This window comes from Mesoplodon bidens (assembly GCF_964165515.1).
Source record: "Mesoplodon bidens genome assembly, chromosome: 6".
Lineage (NCBI taxonomy): Eukaryota > Metazoa > Chordata > Mammalia > Artiodactyla > Ziphiidae > Mesoplodon > Mesoplodon bidens.
The window spans coordinates 79,672,695-79,695,972 of record NC_138162.1 but is presented as its reverse complement, the minus strand read 5'-3'; the positions used below and the strand labels follow the sequence as shown (position 1 = coordinate 79,695,972).

General features: G+C 37.6%; 1 protein-coding gene across 10 annotated transcripts in view; it reads right to left on the bottom strand.

Annotated features, from left to right (window-relative positions):
• Positions 1 to 8,170: 8,170 nt before the first annotated feature.
• Positions 8,171 to 23,278, bottom strand: part of MAMDC2 (MAM domain containing 2) — a gene marked incomplete at its 5' end in the record, with an annotated part of 436,428 nt that continues 421,320 nt past the window's right edge. For all 10 annotated transcript variants that reach the window (XM_081238326.1, XM_081238325.1, XM_081238327.1 and 7 more), the window contains 3 exons: positions 8,171 to 9,195; positions 9,332 to 9,416; positions 14,518 to 14,777. In XM_081238326.1, the coding sequence (XP_081094452.1) occupies positions 9,131 to 9,195; positions 9,332 to 9,416; positions 14,518 to 14,777 (410 nt within the window). In that variant the 3' untranslated portion in view covers positions 8,171 to 9,130. The remainder of the gene's footprint in view (positions 9,196 to 9,331; positions 9,417 to 14,517; positions 14,778 to 23,278) is intronic.

Genomic DNA, 23,278 nt, shown 5'->3' with positions numbered 1-23,278 from the left:
AATCATTGTTAAGATTTTGGTGTATGTTTTGACATCTTTTTTCCTTGTATATGTATGTTATGGCCCTTTTGTTTAAAAAAAAAAAGGGATTATACTGCACAAATTATATATACTGTTATTTAACCCCCTTTTCTCACTTATTACTATCTTTCTATGCCATTAAATATTTTTCTGTAACACAGTTTTAAGTAACTATATAGTATAGTGTAGTATATAGTATTCAAACAGATTTAAATAATCCTCTTTAGTTGGACTCTATGACTGGAAGTTAGCATGAACGAGAGAGACACTGGCAGGTTATACTAGCTCAGTGCTTCCTAATATTCTTTAACAATTTCATACACCCATAAAGGTATACACATTTATTTATTAACCAGCCACATCTGGTTTCTTTAATTCCACTGGTGAAAACTGTCTTGAAAGGGGTTGTGTTAAAGAGGCAGAAGGAGGTCTTTGGAAATAGAATATCAATTAACCAGAATCTGATGCTAATGAATGAGTGAGTGAGCCAAAACGGTTAATCCTACACATCCATGATTTAAAGTCCAGTCGCCAGCTCAATTCATCGTGCCATCCTTGCTAGGTAATAGACGTGGCAAGGCAACTGTATTTAACTTTTTATTGACCAAGGAATAAGTGACCAGGGGCCATTTTAAGTGATGGCCTTCCAATTCTGCAGAAACTTTAAAACTGACACAAACAAAAACCTGGCAGACAGGGGTAGGGTCAAGGATTATAAATATATTTCACCTCACCATTAGAATATCATATTCTATGTTCTCTTTCTTGGCTTCACTCCAAGCTTTGGATAATGATGCCGCAATAGCAAAGGTGGGAGCACGATGCCTGGAATGGGACACCACTGAGGCCATCTCTGACTGAGACAGTTTTCTCTTCCAGTTCTAACAAGAACCCTCACAGGTTAACAGGAATACTCTCCTCTGGTTTATATACCAAGTTAGAGGGAATATTCCTTTTACTTTTGGTAAATTCATAAAGTAGAAAAGTGAACCCTCCTGGCTTGAAAGGGAGGGAAGAAGTCAGATGCTAAAACCTAAGTCCTTGGCTCCCAGGAACAACCCTCCCCCCTCTCCCCGCTCCCAGCACACACGCACACACATATATACACACTTTCTCATCAACCTAGTTAAGGAACTGAAGGGGAAGTTCTAGGCAGGGATGAGGGTTTCTGAAGAGAATGAGCACCCTTCCCACAGGGAACTGAAACCCCATAAAACAAGTTCTGCTAGAGGTAAGAATACCTTATCTCTACAGTTCTTAATTTTTAAAAAGTTGTTTCTAACATCATACAAAAGTTGAAAACAATCAAAATATCTGCTTCTTCTTCGTGTAGCAATATTAGTATTGGAATTGGTTGTAATAATAGCTATCGTATTAGTAGTAATTGCTAATACTAACAGCATTTACCATATACCATATACCAGCTGCTGCTCTAAGCACTCTTTCATAACTCATTTTTATATTCTGGATCAATGTCTCAACAGATTTGTCTCTTTCTCAAATTTCCATTTATTGGATACAAAAACCAACTGAAAGATTAAAAAAATAATTAGGAATTAATATTAGGTTTCAAGTGTTCTTTGTGATGTGTCATGATAGAAAGCCTAGAGCTAAACGGGCCTTCATTTCTTTGGAGGATATAAATTGGGAAAACAATATTAAACCACTCCAGAAGGAATTTACACTCAACTTCAAGTCTTTGTTGAATGAATTGATGGTCCTCCTTGCGCAGCCTGGGTTGGGAGCCTCTGGGGGGAGAGCAAACATTTCCCCTAACACCCTGTTACTTCCTAAAGGAAAGAAAGTTGGTAATTGTCAGCCTGGTGCTAAATCTGTTGAAATAAGCTTCATAAATTATAAAATAAGTGAGTCCTTTGGTATCAGGAACCGAGAGTGACATTTCATCCCAATATCTCCACAAGCTGGGGTGCTAAACTCTCCCATAACTTGTTAGTTTTAAGTTCAATTATATTTCAAAAACAATAAACTCATAGAGAAAAAAATTCAAATTTGTCGTTACCAGAGGCAGGGGGTGGGGAGAGGGGGAATTGGATGAAGGTGATCAAAAGGTACAAACTTCTGGTTATAAGATAAATAAGTAGTAGGGATATAATGTACAACATGATAAATATAATTAACACTGCTGTGTGTTATATATGAAAGTTTTTAAGAGTGAGTCGAGTTCTCATCACAAGGAAAAAAATTTTTTTCTTTCTTTTATATTTTGTATTTATATGAGATGATGGATGTTCACTAAACTTTTTGTGGTCATCATTTCATGGTGTATGTAAGTCAGATCATTGTGCTATACACCTTAAACTTATACAGTGCTGTATGTCAATTATATCTCAATAAAACTGGAAGGAAAAAAAGAAATTAACCCTGAAAAATTTGGCGTGATTTCATTATCTTTTTTTAATCTATTAAAAAAAATTACATATGAAACATTTGAACAAATTCTTCTCTTAAAAATTAGAACAATACAGATAAAATTAGTATGCACTTGACATTCTTTTCTTCAATCTTGTTGCTGTACTCCTTATCCCTCAGAGTTAACTACTCTTATACAATTGTTCAGTGTGTAATGTAATGCCTTTTAAGGCCATTTCAATATTTACATGCATTTTATCTACAGAAAATATGTAATAATATTTTGAGTGTGAATGCATTATGAAGATGTATTATATAACCACACAATGTAGTACATGCATACATATGTAAATGTATTAACATAAAAATATGGTAAGAATAGTTATGCAACAGTTTTTTTGTTTAAAAAATATATTCCTGTGATATATCCATGTTGACAGATATAAATCTGGCTCCCTTTCAACTGCTGTAGAGTTTCTGTGTGAATATATCACACTTCATCCGTTACTCTACTGATTTGAAATGTAGATTGCTTCCAGTTTTTCAGTTTTACAAACATCCTCAGACATGTCTTTATGTATGTGTACTAGCATTTCTCTAGGATAGATACCAAAAATTAGAATTGCTAGACCATATACCACACTAATTACTTTCCTTCAGTTTCTTGGAATTGTTGCTTGTGGCCAATTTCTTAGTCACTGTGATTATTTGAAAATTACGTCTAAACAAAATTTCTCTCTTTTTCCCCCTCTCTCTAGCATTGGCTTTGACTCGATGATCTCTCTCTCTCTGTCTCTCTCTCTCTCTCACACACACAAACACACACACACACACACACACACACACACACCCCTCTCCTCTATATGGTGCCCTCTCTTTCTCCCACCAGGTCCAGGTTTTATGAGGCCTGAAGCTTATATAAATTTTGAAGCCCTCTCTGAAAAAATAACAAATTACACATACAAAATGAGGAGAGTGATTATTTCTTCAGAATGAGAAAATAAACCACAGCCTCAGCACCACTGACCATTGACATTCTGGGTACAATTCTTTGCTGGCGGGAGAGGAGGCAGCTGTCCTGTGCATTGCAGGATGGTCAGCAGCATCCTCGGCCTCTGCCCACTAGATGCCAGTAACACCTCCCCAGTTTTGATAACCAAAAATGTCTCCAGACATTGGCAAATGTCCTGTAAGGGATAAAATTGCCCCCAGTTGAGAACCACTGCTCTAATCCTACCCACTCTTTCAGAGAATAGAAAAAGAAGGAAGATTTTTCATTCAGCTCACTTTATGAGTCTAATCTTGTCTAAATCCCCTAATTTCTAAGGAAATTAAAGAAAATGTTCTGTCATTCTTTCTCATGAACATATTTGCACATATGTAGCAATGTTCAAAAAAGTAAATGTCATTACTTAATTGGGTTTATTACAGGAATTCAAGGGTGGTTAAATATTAGCAAATCAAATCAATTAATATGATTCTTCATATTGAAAGATTTCAGGAGAAAGATTGAAGCAGAAAAAAATATTTTCAACACACATTCATGGTTAAAATTTCTAGAAAACTATGAGTAGAAGAAAACTTCATTTAACCAATAAAAGGCAACACCAGAAACCTTCAGCAAACTCATATTTAATGAGGAAATGTTTAGAAATGTCCTCAGGTTCTGGAACAAGTCAAGGATGATACTATCACTGCTTCTATTTAGCACTATATTGGATGTCTTAGCCTGCCAGATAAGAAAATAAAGCAGATAGAGGAGTTGAAAAGGAAAAACCAAAATTGGCCTTTTAAAGAGATCTGACCTAATAGCAAAAGAAAATTGTGGTAGGCAGAATAATGGCTCCCCAAAAATGCCCACATCCTAATCTCTGGAATTTGTGAATATATTACCTTCCATGGCAAAAGGGAATTTGCAGATGTGATTAAATTAAAGATCTTGAAATGGGGTGATCATCATGGACCATCCAGGTAGGCCCAATACAATCACAAAGGTCCTTATAAGAGGGAGGCAAGAGGGTCAGAGACGTTAGAGTGATGGCACAGCTGGATGGGGGCCATGAAGTCTTGGGTATCTAATTATGCTGTTTATTGGCAGCTGATTTGTGCTTCTAGTGGACTATTCCACTAAATGTTTTGTGCTTTTGGATTGTGAGTCCTTCCATGCAGTTTTATACATGGGAAACTTGTACAGCCTGGGTTGAATGCATGGCCTTCTAAAGAAGCTTTATATTTGTTTTTACCAGGTGCCCCAGGTGGCCAGTGACATATTTTTAAGTTAAATTTTTAGTGTGTGGATTTCCAGACCATGAAATTTTGATGGACCAAAGAGAATCTTTATATCCTTCGTGATTTTTGGAATCCATACACATATTTGTACTAAACTAAATGCCTTTATTGGGAATTTGTTTATTTAGTTCAGCAATATTTGTTGAGTATGCTAAGCAGAGTAGGTACATAACTGAATATGCAACCATTCTTGAGGAGATGGATGTAAAAGCAGGAATTTAGGTTTAGCATGATAAATCTTGCGAGGGGTATGAATACAGGTAGGCAGCAAAGAAGAACCATTAACAATGGCTGGAATAGGAAGGGCAAAGTGGGCATTGCCCAGGTGCTGGTTAAAATGAGCCTTGTATTGCGAGTAATAATAAAAAAAAAGATGATAAAATGACAAAATCATATGGTTGCTTTATCCTTAAGATGGCACTATAAACTCACAATTCCTTTGTAGAGAAAGGATACATAAAAATAACTGATTTATCCAAAAATTTCACTCAACCCTTATAATATAAACTAGAAAGGCTTTTGTGTGTCAGACACTAAGGGCTTGTATGTATTATTTTCATTTAATCTTTACAGCACCCTTAAGAAGTAGAGACAAGTATTTGTCCCATTTTGCAGATTAGTAATAGGAGTCAGAGATGGTGTGACTTGCTTTCAGTCACAAAGCCCATAAGTGGCAAAGCCAGGATTTAAACTGAGACAGCCTGAATCTGGAAACCGTGCACTTAAATCACTATGTTTCCCCTCTTTATAGTAATCCACGTGTTGAAAATGCCGCAATATTAGAATGACCAGTACAAAAACCCTGCCCCCACCCCAACCGGCCCCCGTTCTGGTTAAATGACACAGGAAAACAAGTCCCTTGCATGAGAAGAAGTCAAAGAACCCATGCCTTAGCCCCCAGAGAGTGACATAAGACATCGGGCACCCGGAACACTGTGTTACTGCTTGTTCTCACCGCTTTGCCCAGACTGCAGTTGGAGGCTTGTCCTGCCCTCCCTTGTCAGATGCCCCTCCTAAGCCCTCCCTGGGCATCTGGTCTCATCGAACTTAGTGCTCTGATTGTGCTGACAGGTTTACATCTCTATTTTCCTCACTAACATGTAATCTCCATGCTTAGTATAATGCCTGGAGCATAAATTTCTCAACAAATCTTTGCTAAACATTTTCTTCTTCCACATTAAGCCAGACCTTGCATCAGAGTCACTATTTTCCCAGTAGCCTCTCCTTTGCTCCTTTCTATACGTAATCTCCAACCCAGACAGCAAATTATAGGAGAAAAGGCAATTTGTGTGAAAAAGTAGTTTCCATCTGAAGGACTTGTGTATTTAGGTGAGAATTGGAATAAATGCTAACCCTGGGTTTAAATGGTTAAGCAGTATTTATTAGCTAGTATGCCTTCCCCTGGGGCATTTCTAAACCTGAGGAAACTATACTGTGCTTACCGTTCTTGCATATTTTCGTCCAGGTGAAGTACAGTTATAACGAAGGCCAAGGCAACCTGGAAAAGGAAGAGAAGCATCCAATCAGCGAATCCTGCAAAAGGGGCATGAGTAAGGGAGGGTAAGTTCATCTGCTCACCTTCCACTTCCTCTCTTCTATGAACTTCAGGTTGTTTCTCAGCAACAATTGGTAATAGTTAACCTCCTTCCTTTTTGCCCTAAGTCAGTAATTAGCCCCCAGCCCCTACTCCCCACCCCACTTCCCAAAGCTAGTGCTCCAAGTAGTATCTCTGGTTTGGCAACCTTCAGAGCAATTTTGGTAGCCAATAAATCCTCTTGAGTGAGGGAAACTTGGAAACTTTGGTATTGGGGATGGAGTTGGTAGGAGAGCTAGGAGGTTCAGGAGACAGTCTTGTGAGGATTAGAGCACAGGTGTGGCAGTGTTGAGTAAAAATTCAAATGAGCCGATTGTAAAGATCTAATTGGCTTTATTGAACAATTCATGAATTGGGCAGCAGCCCATCTAGCAAGTAGAGAAGAGCTCCAAGGAGTTGTATAAAGTGGAAGGCTTTTATAGACAGGAGGGGAAAGGAAAAAGGAGAGAGTGGATTACTTCATCTTCCTGTGAGGGATGGGAAGGGCCTATGTGGCTGATTACCTCATTGGTGCTGACCAGAAAATTCCAGACTGACCTGTTAAGACTACAATCCTAGGGGAGGTTATAACTGCAGTTAGGTTACCTACTAAGTCTTGGTTTGCTGATGTGGCGCTTAGCACGAGTGACTCTGTTTTGGGCCTGTTGTTTCTTTTTTTCAAGAACAGTGAAGCAGACCAAGGTACAAAGCCAAGCCCTACACTAGCTGCTGAACTTGGACAGATTTAGTTCTCCTACTTACAAAATGGAAATATCACTAGCTCTACCTCACGGATTGTTGTAGGATTAAATGAGCAAATACATGTAAAGGTCTTTGAAAAATGTCTGAAAATAATAAGTATTCAATAAATGTTAGCAATGATTATTACCATGGATTTATGTAATCTGTAAGCAAGGAGTCTGATGAATGACTTCATTCCTTCACCACATATTATAAATCCCTTATTATGCACTACATACCGTGTTAGGTCCTGACACAATCTTCAGTTCTTTATTCAGCAAATATAACTAAGCTCTGGACAGGAATAATGCTTTGAAGAAATTATAATGTCTAATATGCTGATGAATTAGTCAACATCTTGAAATCTTCCTTCCCCAGTGTTTCAACTCTGTTTAGGGATGCCCCCCCATAGGTAATTAACCATCATAAATAGAAAGAATTTGAGTTACAAAATTTTGCTTTACTATAAAAGTTTATTTTTTTTCTCCATGAACTTCAGGATGTTTATTTTGTATAGTGGAGTATCTTTTGTTTTCTAAGTAATGCGGCATTTGAGGAGCTATAGTGCTTTTTACAGATTTACGGGTTTTGACATTCTTGAGCGGGAAAACCTCCCAAATCCATGAGCACAGTGGATTTTTGGCCACACAAAGCAATTAAGAGATTTGGGCTTTAGGGTCAGAGAGATCTGACTATTAAATTTCTCCACTTAACAGTGGTGAAATCTTAAGTAATTTTTTCACTTTTCTGCACCTTGGCTTCCTTATCTATAAAAAGGGATAATAATATATCCACTTTGAGGGATGTTTGGTGCGTTAAATTCATTCATTCATTCATTCATTCAAGTATTTATTTGTTGAGTACCTACTATATACCGAGACATTCTTCTGGGTACTGAAACTAAAATAATAAATAAAACAAGAAAGAGTTGTTGTCTTCACAGAGTTTAACATTCTAATAAGATAAAATTTGGGAGAAAATTCAGATTATGTGAAATAAAACACTCCTTAAAAATTAATTATTGCATCCATGTTTGCAATGCTTATGTCACAAATAAAAAGGCTTAAGAAGCATTTAAGTGTGGCAGAGTAGAGATTCAAATTAGAATTGGCAGTTATACAGTGAAGATATTCTGATAAAGAAAAATAATGTTGAAAAAAGTTAATTGTTAGTGAAGAGATTTTCAAATTATTTTTTATTAGGTAATCGTAATTTCATAACAGCCATTTGGGTATACAAATATGTATATACAATTTTCTAAACATGTAAATAAAAGGCAGTAGTCTAGTATATCTAGACTATTACATATTACTCAAAATATTACCAAAACATTTATTTTAAAAATCAGTAAAATTGTTTAACACATTATAAAAATCTGGGGGTATGTGTACATAAACATTTTTAAGCTTGCTTTACAAAAAAAGAGTGCAATTTCTATCCAAGTGTTCAGAGTGACTTTCAAAAGTAGTTTAAAGGGGGAAAAAAGAAGGTAGCATTGCCTTGTAATACAGCATTAATTAATACTGACTTATACCTTGGGACATTCATGAAAGATCCTTTGTTATCACATATGGTAAAAATATTTAAAAATTAATACTCCATTTCTATGAATAAAACATAGAAAATAAGACTTTATTTTCTTAGATTAACTTGTTACTGTGAAAGCTGCATTCATTCTGCAGATATTACTGACACCTCACATTATTACTTCAAAAATATTTATGATACTTGAACTTCAAAAGAAAACCCACAAGACCTATTCTCCTCCCAGTACATTCACTGAATGCAGATTTAAGTGAGCACATCTCATTTTGATTGTGCCCTTTATTTGCATACTTTAAAATGACTACAATATAGTACATTTGTATTTTTAACTGGTACCAAAATTAAGATGAATGATCTAGGCAAAAACAGCAGCCTGTACTTCTAGTAACAGTTGTCATATGCAAAAAGAAGAAAAAAAAAAAAAAAGCCCTGAGTCAGTATTTTTTGCAAAAGTAATGAAAAAGAGTGCTCTGAAGTCATTTTATAACTTATGAAACAGTTAAGACTGTCCAGTATTCATTTGTCTTTTTTTTTTCATTTTGATTGAAGAGAGGTATGGCTTTGTTTAGTTAATCCGATTCAGATCATTCCTTAATATTCAATTTCATTTAAGTCCTCAGAATATCCTGATGACTGCTGAGTTATATCTTCCATTTCTGTCAGGAAAGACAAATAGACAATAATAGTTTTCTCTATTTTTATTGCAGAAAATACTTAATTTGCATTCTTATGATTTGAGACTATTACAAAATCCCTTTTCAGTCAAACATATAATTGTAAAAATATTGTTACCCGCACAGGATCCTGCTTGAAATTTAACATCATCAATGGCAATATCACTTCTTATTGACACTCCCCGAATGGCTTCAAAAATTATCTGAAAAATAATGAAGTTTTGAATTTAGAAATAGAGTCATCCTGATGAAACAACGCTGGTCAAGGGCAAATCCAGGCTGTATGGGTCTGGAAGCCTAGATTGTTCTCAGGGGCCCCCTTTCAGGAAAAGAATACAAAATCACCAATTCAAATTTAGGTACAAAAGGGAATATTTATTTGAAATTTAAAGAAATTCACAAAAATTACTGGAGCCTTGGAGATTCAAGTTCCTTTCTTCTGAGACGTTTTTAGGCAATCTCCCAGAAATGCCCACCTAGAAATGCCTCCTGGTGGTGACATGGTTTCCCTCCCCACCTAGGACATTCTACTCCCGGTACTCACAGGGCCTATGAGAGTGAGGGGCCCAGAAGCCTAAGCTTCCTTAGGCTCTCCCTAAATCTACCTTCATACTAGTACTAGGTGGGAGAATTAAACTGACGGATGAGACCCAAGTATGAACAGCAACATATAATAATTAAATTTACCAGAAAGACAATGGATCACTTATCATGTTAAATACCATAACATCCAAGACACAGCCCAAGAAAAAGAGGAAACCAGTTTCATGACTTTAGATCCTAGAAGAAAATAACTGATCAAATATTCAGGTTCTAAGGAAAATAGATCATATTACCAGCTCTAAGGCTGCTCTGATAATGGTTAATAAACCACCGAATACTCCAAGGAGGCTTGTAGGTAATGAAAATCATCCAGGAGACACATTTGCTCTACTCATTTTATGAGCAAATTACTCCCCATTGGACTAGTTTATGATTTAAACTAAATCAGAAACTATAAAGTGGATAATTAATAAGCATATTAAACTATCTTGAAGTGAATGACTCAAAGAAGCTTTAACGATGGAAATGTTGCAAAATAACATTAATAGAAATTCTAAAGATACCACCCTAAACAAGAAGCCAAATAAATGGCAAAAAGAGGAAAAAATGTCCCAACATATCTTGATAGGAGAATATATGAGTATAGTCAATAAGTGTTTTGGTTTTCTGGACAAAAGTAAAATCTGTTTTTTGACCTCCACCTCTGCAATGGAAGTATAATAGGAAAATCACCTGATAGAATTATATCCTGAATTGTCTTTGGTTGGGCCAAACACCTGATTTCATACAATCCTCTCCTTTGAATTTCCTTCATATTTGAGTGATCACCATTTTATAGCATCATAATTGCCCCTTTGTATTATTCCCCTATTTGTATCTGTAGAAACTCTATTAAATAATTGGTGGTTATTTTAGAATTAGATAAAAAATATTATTTTTTCTTTCAGTTTAAGTATATTATTTTTTTCAAAAGGTTACTAACTCGTTAGCACATAAATACTTATTGTTGGGACTCCACTACTTGATAAATGGAACATTAGCTATCTTTTGGTGTAGGGGCACCAGGAAAAAAATTACTGAGGTTAAGGGTACCATGAATAAGAAAATTTGAAGACCTGGTCTTAGCTCAGTACCCAGCACATAATAATTCCTACTAAATGTTAGGCAGTATAATGAACAATATGAATGATATAAATATTTCACTGAGCTGAGAATTTGTCTAACAGTCTCTTTCAATGGTATCAGAATATAAGAAATCAGGGAGGAAAACACCTGAGAGCAGAGGAGGAAAGGTAAGCAAGGAATCCAAAGGAAATAAAATCATTTTGTGTTTTTGATCAATGGTGAGTCAGGTTCTGCTTAGCACTTTAATAAATCCCTTAGGAAAGGACATGATTAAAATTTTGCCACTTAATGGATTTTTTTCTACCAAGAAAAAAAATCTGATGACTGGAATATCATCCAGAGGCCACCCAGGTATTTCCCCTATAGGATAAATCTCAAATGACGGCAGTACTACAGCATTCTAAAAATCACCTACACCTGCCCACCACCACTAGTGATGTACACATTTACTTCTCTAGTTCTGTGCATTTTCCTGATCTCCAGTCTCATAGCCTATTTTTTACTTGACACACCCACTTGGACGTCTGATAGACATCAAAAACCAAACCAGACGAAACCAACTGTTAATTTCCCTCCTGCACATACCGCCCTCACTCCTCCAGATCTGCTCCACCTAAGGTCTTCCTCATCTCAACCAAGAGCGACTCCACTCTAGCAGTTGCTCAGGTCAAAAACTTTGAGGTCATCTTGACTCTTTCTCTCAAACCCCACATTCCACAAGGAAGGAAGTCCTGTGGGCTTCTGATGACATCTCACCTCTGCTGCACAGCCCAACCCACCACTCGAGTCTACTTCACTGCAGCCTACTGTCCATGTAGTACCCGGAGTGATCGTTTTAAAATATAAATCAGACCGTATTACCTTAAAGCCATCTGCTGGTTTCTCATTGCTTTTGGAATAAATTTCAAACTCTACCATGTCACCCAAGGCCTTACATGAGTATTCCCTGATAATTCTTTGACCTCATTACCTGATCAGCTTGCCTTATTCTTTTTCATAGTGCTTATTAACACCTGATGTTACATTGTATATTTTTGTTTCACATTTTCTACCTCTCTGCCACTAATATGTAAACTAAAAAAGAGTAGGAACTCTATGCTATGTGCATTGCAGTATCCTTGGTACTTAAAAATAGTAAATGGTCAATAAATATTTATTAAAAGGAGATATTTTGGCCTTATACTATAGGATCTCAATCTGGATGCCTGATGTAGCTATTGAGATTACCAGGTTTGCCATGGTTATGAAGACCAGAGAGATCTGGGAGACAATATATTTTTAGAAACAATAATAGTATCTTTTTATAGTTTGGTACTTTAAAGTTTATAAACCCTTTCACAAACATAATCTCATTGGACCCTCACTCTAACTCTGGTGATATCAGCACGGCAGGCATTATTACCCCATTTTGAAAATCTATAAACAGTCTCAGAGAGGATAACATTTCTCCAAGATCACTCAGTGCTTGGGGCACCCAGGGCAATGAGTGTATTTTGGGACTTCTATGGTGGGAGGGAACGTAGAACAGTGGCTTAGGGATACAAACTTTGGAACCAGTCAGATCTGGGATTGAGTTCTCACTCCACCACTTGCCAGCTGGACATTTAGTATTCCCCATCTTTAAAGAGGAGCTATAATATCAATTGTAAGAACTCATGCACAGCTCTCAGCACGGTAAGTACCAGGCACATAGAAGATGGCCATGTGCACATGAGTGTCTCTGTGTTTTATTAGACACTAGGATGTTTTGGAGAAGCTAGTTCATCGTGGTCTCCAGGCAGTCCTGAGGGAATCACAAAATCAAGAAGAAAATTCCTCATGGCAGATTCATATCTGTTCCATTCTGAGCCAAAGGGAATGGTCTGGAATCTTCTTTCCAAATTGAGAGCTGAAAGCCTCTCAGGTCATTCCTCACCTTTGAACTTGAACACCCCAAGATGCCACCCCAGGTGCCTCACTACTTTGTGCTCAAAAATATTTTCAAACAACAAGCCACCTAGCAAGTCTAGTATATGCAAGGACCTGTACCTGGCCCCCAGGTTAGATGCTGGGAAGTCACCTGTTCCATAGAACTCAAATTCTGGAGCTCTTCTGCATCAGCATCATTTGGAGGTTTTAAAAAACATCAGTGCTCAGGCTCCACCTGAGAGACTCAGATTCGTTTCATCCAATAACAGAGATTCTTCATCTTTAGAGTGCATGAGAATCACCAGGAGGCTTGTTAAAACATAGATTTCAGGGCCCTAATCCCCAGAGTTTCTGGTTCAGTAGTTCTGAGGTGGGGCCTCAGAATGTGTATTTCAGGTGAATTTCATATTAGGTGCATATGCATTTCAGGTGTTGCTGCTGGTCTCAGGACCACACTTTGAGGACATTTGAATAGGGTACGAGTATGAGTGCCCTGATAGCCTAAAAAATTAATTCATCATCTCTGAATGATGATCAATGATATCAATAAGCTCCTGAGTGATCCATTTTCCTTCTGTAAGCAGATATTAAATCACTATCAAAATTATTCCTGGGGCTTTTTTTCTTTGCTAAAGTTTTAGATAATTTTATCCATGCCGAGATAATGGGCCAACCGTAAATAATGGCTCATCTTCCCTCTGTCATTTGTTCTTAGCAATCCAGCACCCTAGATGGCACTGTAACCTGGTCACCTGAGCTTCTGCAATTCACTCCCATTTAGATCTGCAGAAAATTAATTTTGGTTAAGGGGTGGTGTAAAATAATGTCTTTCTTTTGGATACTTCTTCCTTAAATCTTCCTTTAAGATTTGCTTAAACCAAACGGCCAGTGGTTAAAGTTGAGGGGTGCTGGTCCAGAAGCAAGGATGAGGAGGAAGTAGGGCTTTTAGCTGAAGGTCACACCTGGAATTCTATAGAGCAATTTCAGGAATAGTCAGGGGTCTAATGTTATCTCCCCAGAACTTTCTGGAGCCTTGGCTCACGGTAGGCAGGAGAAGTCAGTGGATTTCAGGAGGCTGCTGCTGATTTCTAGACTAACTGGCTGTTCAGTCTCACCCATTGGAATTGAAAAGGCTCTTTCTTATTGCTGTCCAGATTCCCTTATAATTGGGATCCTGTAGGATGGAGGTCTTCTACCGCCCGTGAGAAGACCCAAGGGGAGACCCAGGACATAGGATCAAGGCTAGTTTCTTCTGCATCGTGTGGACAGAGGCTTAAAAATTTACTCTGGACCACATACTCTGTTAAATAGAAGCTTACAACAAAAGCCCTTGTGTGTGGCTAATGATGAGTGAAAGATGCAGCTGCAACAACTAATTAGGTAACACCATGTTTAGAAGAAAGAGAGACTCTGTTTTGGAGGTTTGCAGGATACACAGAATATACTTGACACTCATAATGCACCATGACAAAAATAGATACACTTTCATCACTGAGTTGCAAAAATCACTTTATGCATAAATACCCAAAGCTTTCTCTTTCTGCCTAATTTCCCATTCACTGCTTAGGTTCAGTCAATATAGACTAATTATTTTTACTCTTAAACAAGTACTGCCTTTACCTATGACCCTAAAAAAGAACAAAATATTCTTGATGGTAGCAAGAAAAAGAGCATCAGAAGGTTAAAGGAACATTTCCCATCACGTGATTCTTATCTCTTTTGGCTTACCTGGTGTCGCCTCTCACAGGTGTATTCAATCAGCACTCGTAGCCAGGAGATGCTCTGCTCACCTCTTCTTCTCCATAAGAGGGACTCTTCACTGTCACCTTCCTTTTTCAAATAAACATTCAGGAGGCCAGTCCCTGCTCCATACATGTGGTAGAAAAAAGTCAAGCAGTGTTTTCCAGTGACTCCTCGTAGAGGCCTGGACAAGAGTTGTGCTTTTTGTCCGTACACCATGTGGGAAGCCTCGATGTACATGTAGTAGCCTTGACAGCAATGCAACATCAGGTATTGTTAAAAAGGACGCTAATTATATTCGCTTCTTTCTCTTATATATACATGTATATTTTTTCAGATTATTTTCCATTATAGGTTATTACAAGATATTAAATATCGTTCCCTGTGTTGTACAGTAAATCCTTGTTGCTTATCTATTTTATGTATAGCATTGTGTATCTCTTAATCCCATTCTCCTAATTTATCCCTCCCCTCTTCTTTCTCTTTTGTGTTCTTGGAAACAAATCAGAGTCAATGGATGACTTGACTACAGTACTGATAAAGGATTTTATAATTTTGGAGAATATGTATAATCCAAGGAGGATAAATATGCTACAAAATTTAGACCATCAAAATAAGTGTTTTCATGTAATAATTTAGAATTCAGTTTAATATACAGGAGGTAATAAATATACTAGTATTGTGCCACTGAGCTGGCAATTAACATATCAGAATTTATCCTACTAATTCGTGGACAATATTCTGAGCTTGTAGACATTGGTCTAGGGGAATAGTCAGGTAAATCTGGGTTCAAGTCTTGGCTCTAACATTTGTTGTCTGTGTGACTGTGGTCTAATGGATTATCCTCTCTGAACCTATTTTCAATTTAAAAATAAGGATTAATAAACCTGTGCTACGGAGTTGTGAGAATTAAATAATGTGTGTGACATATGCTCACATGTAATACATATTCAAATATGAGTTTCCTGTCCTGCCCTCTTTCCTGAGGTTTTCTGTGACACTTCTTGAAAACATAATTATATAATATTTAATATAATTATATATGACATTTTATATATTATGTATCTTATACTATATACTATACATCATATACATGTTAATTATATAACACTTTACATTTCCATTTTCCTTTCCTAACTTTAGTTTGTTTTTTAATTTGCTGGTTTCAGGCAGAAGCAGAATTAGTTCACATGTAAATAAGGCAGTGGTGTGCTGGAGCCTGTTTCTACCAACAATCAATTGTGTGATTTCTGTTGGTAGGTCCAAATGGCTTCACACTGGTAGTTTGAAATGGGCCATGATGGAAGTACTTACACCACAGAAATGGGACATAACTACAGATCAGCCCCCCCCACAAATAGAGCTGGTTGGTATTAAATAATTACCATGAAGCTACTGAAACAGGCAATATATTAATAGTAATTTATAGAATAATACAGCCATAATGTAATTCTGTGCACCTGTGGCTCATTTTAAAAAAAGCCTTGCACTCTACATAAGTAGCTCTTAATCTTTGCTCATTTGATGAAAAGTTTATATCTCTTCTACCTGAAAAAATATGCACAGGTTTTTGTATGTGATTTCATTGTCTTCTTTGCCAGTATTGATTTTTTTACATACACAATGTAAAAATAATTTTTACATAGTGTTATCTATTATTTCACGCAGAAATGAATGGCCATATTGAGGGAAAAAAGAGATCCCAAATAATGCATGCAAATGAAATGGCTTCTAGAGCATCTTTATAGTTTGAAGTTTAATCAGTGAGGTCTATTCATTTCCCAAAAGGCAGTGCTTGAGATACCCCAACCAGAATTGATCAGAAGCTCCACCTATGCTCCTTCAAGGCACTCCTCCTCTTCCTTTCCCTCATTTCCATAAAGACCTGAGAATCCTACATGCTATTAGAAGGGTGGGAGAAAGAGTCCTGCCCAATTTGGTCTTATCAAATAGTGTGCACTGTGCAACCCCTTCCCCCAGCGTTTCACTCAGTAAAGTTATCACCCTGAAAAACTGGGCAATCAGAGTCATGGGGTGTGGGCTTCGTCAACCAGTCATCCCCATGATCTGCTCTAAAATATTGGGAAAATATTGTCATGTTTTTGGTGTGCTCACCAATGACATCCTCATTACTAAAACCAGTGGTCAATTTTCAGTCCTTGTCATTCTTGTCATCAGTAGCATTGGACAGAGTAGATCACTCCTGCCTCCTAGAAGGACTTTCTTATCTTGGTCTGTGGGAACCTGACCTCTCCTGGTTTTTCCCCCACCTCACTGCTTACTCCTTTGCTAGTTCACCCTTTCTTCTCTGACTTCTTGACCCTGGAGTGCTCCAAGGCCCAGTTTTTGAACTTCTCTGTTCTCACTCACTCCTTTGGTGATCTCATCTTGTTTCATGGCTTTAAATGCTCTGTGTTGTCATATCTCAAATTTAAATTTCCAACCTCTTTTCTGAAATCCAGACTTGTTTATTTAAAGTACCTAATAGACATCTCCACATATTGTCAAGTAGACATCTCAAACTGAACATGATCAAAACGAGGCTCCTAACAGCCTTGCCCTAAAGCCTATCCTACCCTTTCTAGTTGACCAGGCCCCAAACCTGGCCATCATATGCCACTCTTCGCCTTCTCTCACTCTTCACATCCAGATGGTCAGGAATTCCTGTTGGTTCTACCTTCAAAATATGTCCAGAATCCAGTCATTTTTCTCCTCACCACCTCCATTGCTACCCCCTGGTCTGAGCCAGTATCATTTCTCAGTTGGATTAATACAACACTTCCCAACTAGTCTGCCTGCTTTTACCCTTGTTCTCTGCAATCTAATCTCAACATAGCATCCACAGTAAACCTTCTAAAACAAAAGCTAAATTTTACCATTCCTCTGTTCAAAACCTTCCATTGGCTCAGCATTTCACTCAGAGTGAGAGCTGAATGCCTGAAAATGTTTAGGGCCCCATAGGATCTCCTGCTCATTCTCTTAGCTCTCTGATTCCTACCACCTTTCTCCTCACTCACTCTGGGTTGTGTGGTTCCCTACTGTTCCTGGAATACAGTAGGTATACTACCACCTCATGGCCTTTGTGTGTGCTAAGCTCTGCTTAGAATGGCTTTTCTCTCATATAATCTCAGGTCTCACTCTCTCACCTCTAACTCTTTGCTCAGATATTACCTTTTCTATTAGGCCTATTCTGACTACACCATTTCAAATAGCAATTCCCTTCCTCTGGCACCCCTCTTTCTCTATACCCTAATTTATTATTTCCCACACCATTTAATTGCCTCTTAACACACTGTATGATTTTCCTATTTTTTATGTTTGTCTCCTTCCTCTGGAACACACAAAGGCAGAGATATTTCCTTGTTTACTTCACTATGCCTCCAGGTCCTAGAACAGTGCCTGGAACATAGTAGATGCTCAATAAATATTTGTTGAATGAACAAATGAAGTTTTTCCACAGCTCTAAGCCACAGACCAGTTTGACCATTTCCAAAGCACATGGCTCTACCAAGGTCCCTCCAGTTGCATGAGGATCTTAGCAATGAGACATGTACTTGACTAGGATGCTCCAAGGCAAAGCTGGAACAAGTCCAAGTTTTGATAAAATTAAAGTCATATCAAAGCAAGTGTTCTCAAGCTAGTTCCACACCATCTGATGTATTTTTTAACCAAACATACATTTTTAACTTCATTATCTTCATTCTTTCACTGGCAGTAAAGTTGCTACGCAAGAAGCACTGGGACTTTTACACCTTTAGCAATGAGAGGAAATTTTATGGTTCTTTTCTCTAATATTTCCTAACTTAAGCGAGGCTAGATATAAACAAATACAGATACACGAAATCCTTACAGAAGGGTGTATTTAATTTAATTCCATGGAAAATAAGGTCAAAGCATGAAATGATCACGGTTTATCACCTACTATGCACAAAGGTATTCCATACTATCCTATACATAAGTTAGTATAGCACAGTGAACTGAAACCCTACTTTAATGCATGTTTAAATTAAAAAATATTTCCTCCAGAAATAATTCTTAGGTAAATAAGAAGAAAGTCAAAGAAAAATAACTGTGGTGCCTGGCATTGGGGCACTCAAAAGCCTACTTGAATCCTAAGAAAAGGACCTTGGCTAAAGATGAAACACTCAATTGTGGGGCGGGGAGGGCTCCTGTGAAAGACGCTGTCACTGGGAAACTGGAAAGTAGAGACTATTGTCGGTCTAAAACATGAAGTCTTTTCAGAGTGGAAAGGAAGCAATAGATCCATCATAAGTGAGAGATGACCCAGATGCATCTACCGTCTAGTGATTAGTTAGTGTGCATCCCAGTGATAACGACATGAGTCCTGGCCAAAATAGTGTGAGGTCCTGGAAGAGAGGTAAACCTCTAATCACCTCCAGGATTATCTAATTGAATTTTTTCTTTCGTGAATACTGTGCACTAATCATTTAGCCTCAACTGGATGAAGCATTACTCTGGTAATGCTTTCAGCTCATGCGTCTCTGGGTCTTGGGTATCTGACTGAAGCCATTACCTAAGGTTTCCAGTTCCAGAGATTGTTGTGTTTAGTACCATGAAAGATGAAAGGAAAGCTCCTAAGGTGTTTGACATGTGTAATTGTGCTGCTTTTGGAAGAGAGGGGTAACATCCAGGGGAGTGTCAGTATAACTGTGCCTTTCCAGGGCACTGGCACCGGTCTGCTTTTCTTGAGTAATGCTGACCGTTCCAAAAATCCTTCAGGTTTGTTTGTTTGTTTGTTTTAAACGGTTTCTATCTTAAGCACATATGCATATTCCATAAGGCAATACTGATTTAGACTAATCTAGGTCAACATCTGTACCTAAAAATAATTGTAACATCTTTGTCAACTAATCAGAATTTGTCCCTTTGATGCCCAGACCAATTATTTCTCTTGATTCCAAATATGTTTTCTTCTTGACTTGCATGTAACATTTCCTTTCCCCAGAAAAGATCACAGCTTCACAGAGAGCCAGTCTGCCTCACATGTGTTTGGAAAGCAGAGAAAAGCCCTGTGTGTTGACAAGCTTTGCCACATTCCAACTCCAAATGCTGTCTGTCTCAGCAAACAAAAGCTAGGGATTGGAGCCAGGAGCCCCAGCGCTGAAACCTCAGACTGGCTTACGTGTTCCTGCACATGAAGGATTCCAGTCTGCGGAAGGGATTATTAACTAGAGAAAACAAATCACTTTCTCTCTGTGGATCACTGTTTAACATTCAAGACGGGGGTTCCAATGGGTCTACTGGGAGATCAGGGTCCCATCTGTTCTTTGCTCAGCAGCTGTGATGTGTTGAGACACACACCATATTTGTAATTTGGAGCAGTGAAGCAGCTGTTCCTCTAGTCTTGCAGCCTCCTCTCACCAGGGCCAGGAAGGAGTGGGGGGCCGTGTGGAACGAATAGATAGCTGCTTCATTAAGCTGAAAGAGGATTCTTAACAATCAGGGAAAAAAGATATCAATGCTTTGGGAAGAACAACTGCTAAATGCGTCTCTCTAAAATTGTTCTTTACTATATCTTTTAAATGATTTTTAAAGCTCCGTCATAAAGGAGGAGTTATTATTTATTGGGTACAGAGTTTCAGTTTGGGAAAATGAAAAAAAATTTTGGAGATGGATGGTGGTGATGGTTACACAACAAGGTGTATGTATTTAATGCCACTGAATTATATATGTAAAAATGCCTAAAATGGTAAATTTTATGTTATGTATATTTTACCACTATTTTTTAAAAAAACCTGTCATAGAAGCCTTCTCTTGTGTAAGTAGGGTCTGACAATATCAGAAACTAGTGTGTGGGCTTCCCTGGTGGCGCAGTGGTTGAGAGTCCGCCTGCCGATGCAGGGGACACGGGTTCGTGCCCCTATCCCGGAGGATCCCACATGCCGCGGAGCGGCTGGGCCCGCGAGCCATGGCCGCGGAGCCTGTGTGTCCGGAGCCTGTGCTCCGCCACGGGAGAGGCCGCAGCAGTGAGAGGCCCGCGTACAGCAAAAAAAAAAAAAAAAAAAAAAAAAGAAACTAGTGTGATAAGTTATGAAAAGATTGAGTGAGATTGGAGATTTTAATAATCTGGAGCTAATTGCCCCGATAGTTACAGCCTAGTTGGGTAGCATCATTACATATCTGGATATTAGTACCAAAATTCTTAAAAGACAAGGACTTGAATGAGACTGCTATTAAATTTTAGCTATATAACCAACACATTAAATATATAATTTTGAATTTCTTTCGTCTGACAGCACACTTTTATAAATAAATGTCATTATTTGGTATTTTAATGTATCATTGATATTTCTACCACACAAGAAGGGGGTGTTCTTAGAAGTGAATAAGACTCCTACGTTTAGTATGTAGCGTGTTGGAAGAGAACTTAATTGCCAGAAGTACAGAAGATGTATTGAAACACCGAACAGTACCACAAAAGAAACTGATGGTGTCTCTTTCATTGGAAATTGTGAAGAAAATGATGAATAGCTACTTTTCTAGGATTTGGTGGTAGGGAGAAGAGAGGCAGGATTGCATGACTTTTAATCTATTCACTGGTGGACTCACTGAGCTAGGAAATGTTACAGTTGAAGGTATTTTCTCACTAAACTGCATAGCTATCTGTTGTTTTATTTATTCTACTATCTTTTGGCCACAAAAATCCATGTAAACTCCAGGGCAACTAAAACAATTGTTTAAAAAGAATTCTGACAGCATGGCATCATATAAATGTTAATAAAATTTCAATAGCCAATAAAACCCTTGGAACTTGGTTAAGACTTGTCTTCATTATCTTGTAAAGAAATAGCATTAGTGTCAGGGAACTTTCTGATTCTGCCAGGATAGAGCTACTCAAGTAGATGGTGACAAGAAATGGATAGACAAATCCGCCAGAGTCCATCCTAGCTCAATGCAAGTCAAGATTTATCTGTCACAAGTGCCTTTATTATTTTATTAAATAAGGAACCGAATGGTGGAGCTAGAATTTTTTTTTGTCTTTGTTGTTGTTCTAGTAGAATGACATATTCTATGAGATGACTGACTTAAACATTGAAAATGTTTCCCCAACTTTAGTCACACAAATACCACCATCATGATATATATATTTACTTATCCACATACTACCTGCACTGTTATTCATTTAATATTTTTCTTTAAATAGATTCCAGTTTTGCTACTTAAATCCATTTATTCAAATAGGAAACTGCATGTTAGCATGAAAACAGAAAACAAGCTATAAATCTGTGAAATAATGGCTTTGCTGTACTGATTGTATATTTTTCTTATATATAAATATTACTATCAAAAATATTCATCCACTTACCCCTTAAATTACCCAGTGGTACTTTGGAAAACATTGGTTTAAGGTCTACCAAACATTCTGGTTTCTACTAAGTCATTTTATTTGTAAGCATAGGCCATGATTTTTTATTTATAAAAGCACAAGTGACACAAAACACCGAATCCAAGAAAGTATCCCAGAGATGAGCATCAGATTTTATAAACTAGTCACTCATTATAAAAATAGTAATACCGTTCACTTCAGTGGAGCTTATATAGTATCAAGCCTTTCAGAAATATAACCTCAGTTAATCATCACAGCAGCCCTAAGAGATTAGCAGGGCATCCACTGTTATATTTATTTTACACATGAGCAAACTGAGGCTCAGAGAAGTTATGTGACCATTTTCCAGGTTATGCAGGTAGCAAGTGGAAGAGTCAGCTCACTGTGTACCCATTGGTCTTTCCACTAGACCACATACACCATGCTACACCCTAGAATTGGAAACTGCATCAGTAGTTAGTGAGTCAGGAACTACGGCTCCCTTGGAATTGCTATGTAGGATGATGTATTGATTCTGATAGACACACAATAAACTATATCGTAGCCTTTCTGAACTTCCTTTTTTTAATTTAATGAACATATATTTACTGACCATCTAATGTAGTTGTCTGTAAAATAGCTTTGTATGCCTCTCCTCTTTCTATTTTCTCTTGTATATGTTCTTCCAAGTGTAAATTGACAGGCTTTAAGGATGGGAAGTAAAAAGGCAGAATGCAGTATATGAGTACAGGTATATCCTCTGAAAGTCCCAGAATGCATTGCATTCAAAAAAGATTCTGCTGTCACTAACACCTAACAAATACCCTCCAGTCATCAAAGAGAAAGATACTGTTGCTGGTCCAGCATTTGAGCCTATTACTTTATTAAAGTATAGAATAAGAAATTCAGCCATTTTTGTACCCTGCCATTATTTTACTGCCTGTATTTGAAGAAAGAGACATAGAAAAGATTGTTAGGACTAAATGTAAAAATAGCAAAAACTCAACAATGCAGGCAATAGAAGACCTTTTTGGATGTAATTTCATTACTGTTTAAATTGTACATCTAATCACAGGCAGGTTTGCTATTGTTCTCCCAGGATCCAAGCAGACAATAATTAAAATTACTTTAAATAAGTTTCAGTGCTTTAATATTTAAAATGTGTATGTTGTCTTAACTGATCTATAAGATCTTGTCTACCTCCAGCATCCTATAAATCTATGAACTGTTACTAAGCCAATTAAATTTTCTTATTACTTCAGACCATATCTCTGCTGAAGAGAAATTCTAGTGACATTCATCTAAGCAACAGTAAGTACATTTACTATGTAAGTCACTTCTTTAAAAAAATAGGAGGTGGACTTCCCTGGTGGCACAGTGGTTAAGAATCCGCCTGCCAATGCAGGGGACATGGGTTCGAGC